General features: G+C 48.9%; 1 protein-coding gene across 1 annotated transcript; it reads right to left on the bottom strand.

Moving 5' to 3' along the window:
• Positions 1 to 1339: 1339 nt before the first annotated feature.
• On the bottom strand, positions 1340 to 2392 carry LOC130682012 (melanoma-associated antigen B16-like). The gene has a single exon (XM_057496017.1). It carries the CDS (start codon positions 2390 to 2392, stop codon positions 1340 to 1342), a length of 1053 nt encoding a protein of 350 aa, XP_057352000.1.
• Between the last annotated feature and the right edge of the window lie 364 nt (positions 2393 to 2756).

The raw sequence follows: 2756 nt of genomic DNA, 5'->3' as shown, positions 1-2756 counted from the left end.
ATAAGAAATCCCATTAAAATTCAACGGCAAATATCATAAAATAAGCCCATCTTTTAGGAATAGTGCTCCCAAACTAGCAGATTCTTTACTAAATCAGACTATACTCACCAGATCATTTGGAAATCGCCTTGAGAATGTAATACAATGCTTAGTGGTGAAGACCAGGTCTAAATTTTACTACCAAAATGACCTTTCGCGTGGAACAGGACACTGCTATCAGAGAGGTTCCACGGTGAGGATGGGGCTGCCAGGTACTTGGAACACACTAAGTCAGGGAAAGGGCAGGTGATGCTCGGCAGTTCCTTGGGGGTGCAGAAAGAAAGCCTCAGAAGAGGATGCAATGCAGTGCTGGTCAGCAGGTTCACAGTCCAATTTGGACAAGAAGGCACACTGGAGAATATCCAGGGGAAGGGTGTTGTAATGCACACATAGAGGATGAAAAGTAATTTCCCCCTATCCTTCTAGGTTATTGAGGAAGACAACCCACTCCACACCCCTTAGTGAAAGGACAGATTAACAGAAGAAAACACAAATTTAATTACATACAAATGTACATATGGGAGCCCCACAAAAATATGAGACTCAAAGAAGTGACCAAAGCAGGAAGCTTTTATTATAACTTTTAGACAAACTAAAAATGAATCTACGAAGAATTGACATGGCAGAGTGGTGTGGGTTAAGGGTAGCAAGTAGTAAATAATAAGGTTCATACAGCCATTTGGCTCTAACTTTTCTCTCTAGTGATAAGAATGCCCTGTACCCTCCTGGTACAGGTAGGACACCATTCCCATGAGAGATTTATCTCCTGCTTTCAGGGGGATTAAGAAGGGTCAGAGTGTCCCTCCTTCATCGGCTACTGCTCAAATATCTTTAATTCAAAATAAATATGCCAAACAGCATATTCTGAGCTGACATTCTGAACCCTTACAGACAAAAAAGCTGGAACTGGACAAAAATGCATTTGCTTCAACTTCATAAACCAAACTATCTTAAAGCTGATTTCATCCATTTTTCGAATAAATGCGTACAGAACTTCTGTGCGATCTGATTCCAGGTGACAATATGAGATGGTTGCAATCAGTTTTGCAAAACAGCAGAGGTTTTACCACTTAACCTCATGATAGCCTTCCATGTGAGACTGATACCGCACCTAAAGTTGGAGATTTTGAAGCTAATTGAATCTGTACTAAAAGAAACAACATTTGAATAATAAACACGTGACAAACAAAAGAACACATTTCCAAGTTACACATACACATACATCCTGTGCTCCTTTCAGCCCTACCTCAGGCCTCAATTCTTTGAACTCTAAATGGCCTTTGAACAACAAAGTGAGGAATCAGCCTCGGGGGTCACTAGGGACAGTAGGCATGACTAGACTTGCCACTAGAACCAGCAGGGGCCCCAGAAGGGAGGCAGCCGTGTCTGACATGGTGTCTTGGGCCCTCTTTTCCTCATCTTGCAGAGCATCCTCATACTGAGATCGGAAAGCACTCGGCTCAACCCCATTAACCCTGGCCAGGAACTTCAGGACTTTCATCTTGGTGGTTTCAGCATATGCTCTCGGGCCCCACAGGAACTCAAATTGGGCAGGATCACTGTTGGCCACCTGCCGGTACTCCAGGTATTTTTCCTTCACGAGATCGTTGGTGATGAGCTTCCGGGGCTCCCCGAAAAAGGGGTTCACTCTCCCGGCATGCATGCCCATCGCATTCAGAATTCGCCAGACTTCCCTTTCGGTAGCACAATTGCCCTTCATGAGGATCACACCCAGGACGACGATCAGGACGCCGGTCTTGGGCACGCGCTCTTGGTCAGACAGCATCCCATCATATGTGAGGCCCATGCTGATGACGAGCTCATAGCGGTAGTTGGGGGGATCCACTGCCTTCATATCCAGGCCAAAGACCACCTGCAGGCGCTGGCAAGCATTTGCAAAGATCACACGGAAGTGTTCATTGCATACTGGGGAGACAACCTTGAAAATATCTTCCATTGTTACAGTCTCCTTGATGTGATACTTGTGCAGCAGGTAACACACCAAAAGAGACACTAACCTATCTATAGGATCTAAGGGCAATTCTGCGGGCTGTGGGGCAGCCTGCGCAGTGCTCTCCACCTCCCTGTGGCCACTGGAGCGCACACCCGATCTGCTTGATGAGGTGGCTGTGATGGCAACAGGAGATGACAGGAAACCCTGAGCACCCTCACGAGTGCTGGGAACACCAGCAGCAGAAGCCCCCTTCGAACTGCCAGGCATTAGAGGAGGCGAAGACACACGGGTCTTCACCAGTGCCTCGGACGTCTGTGCAGCTTGCAGGCCCTGGGTCTCGCTGCGGGTCTGAAGGCTTTGACGCCGAGAGCGTTGTGGATTCTTCTGATGCAGAGACATGACGGCTCTTGCGAGTGGCAGCAGGTAGGACTGTGGACAGGAAGGAGGGCAATGAGGAATCACTGCTGAAGAGAGGGAAGGCAGAGGTGAATGGCCTTAGCTGGCAAACGCAACTGTGGCCGGTGGCTCTGCTTAAGCCGCCACCCAACGGACCTCTGACAATACAGCCACAGGGCCCCCCAGGTCTCCTCACCTCCCGGTTGCCATATCCCCCAAGAGCATGGAGGGGAGGCCTGAATGCTTCCGAGTGTGCAGCCAGGCAAACCACGCTGGGAATTCTCCACAATCTCCAGCCAGGCAGGTGGGTTGGGGCTCTGGAGAGCCATCGCAGCCCTGAGGAACGAGGTCCCATCAGGCCTCCCTC

This window comes from Manis pentadactyla, chromosome X (assembly GCF_030020395.1).
Source record: "Manis pentadactyla isolate mManPen7 chromosome X, mManPen7.hap1, whole genome shotgun sequence".
Taxonomy (NCBI): domain Eukaryota; kingdom Metazoa; phylum Chordata; class Mammalia; order Pholidota; family Manidae; genus Manis; species Manis pentadactyla.
This window is presented reverse-complemented; position numbering and strand designations above follow the sequence as displayed.

Excerpts from the sequence above, each read along its gene's own strand:
- LOC130682012 (XM_057496017.1), bottom strand. The coding sequence starts at position 2,392 with ATGTCTCTGCATCAGAAGAATCCACAACGCTCTCGGCGTCAAAGCCTT.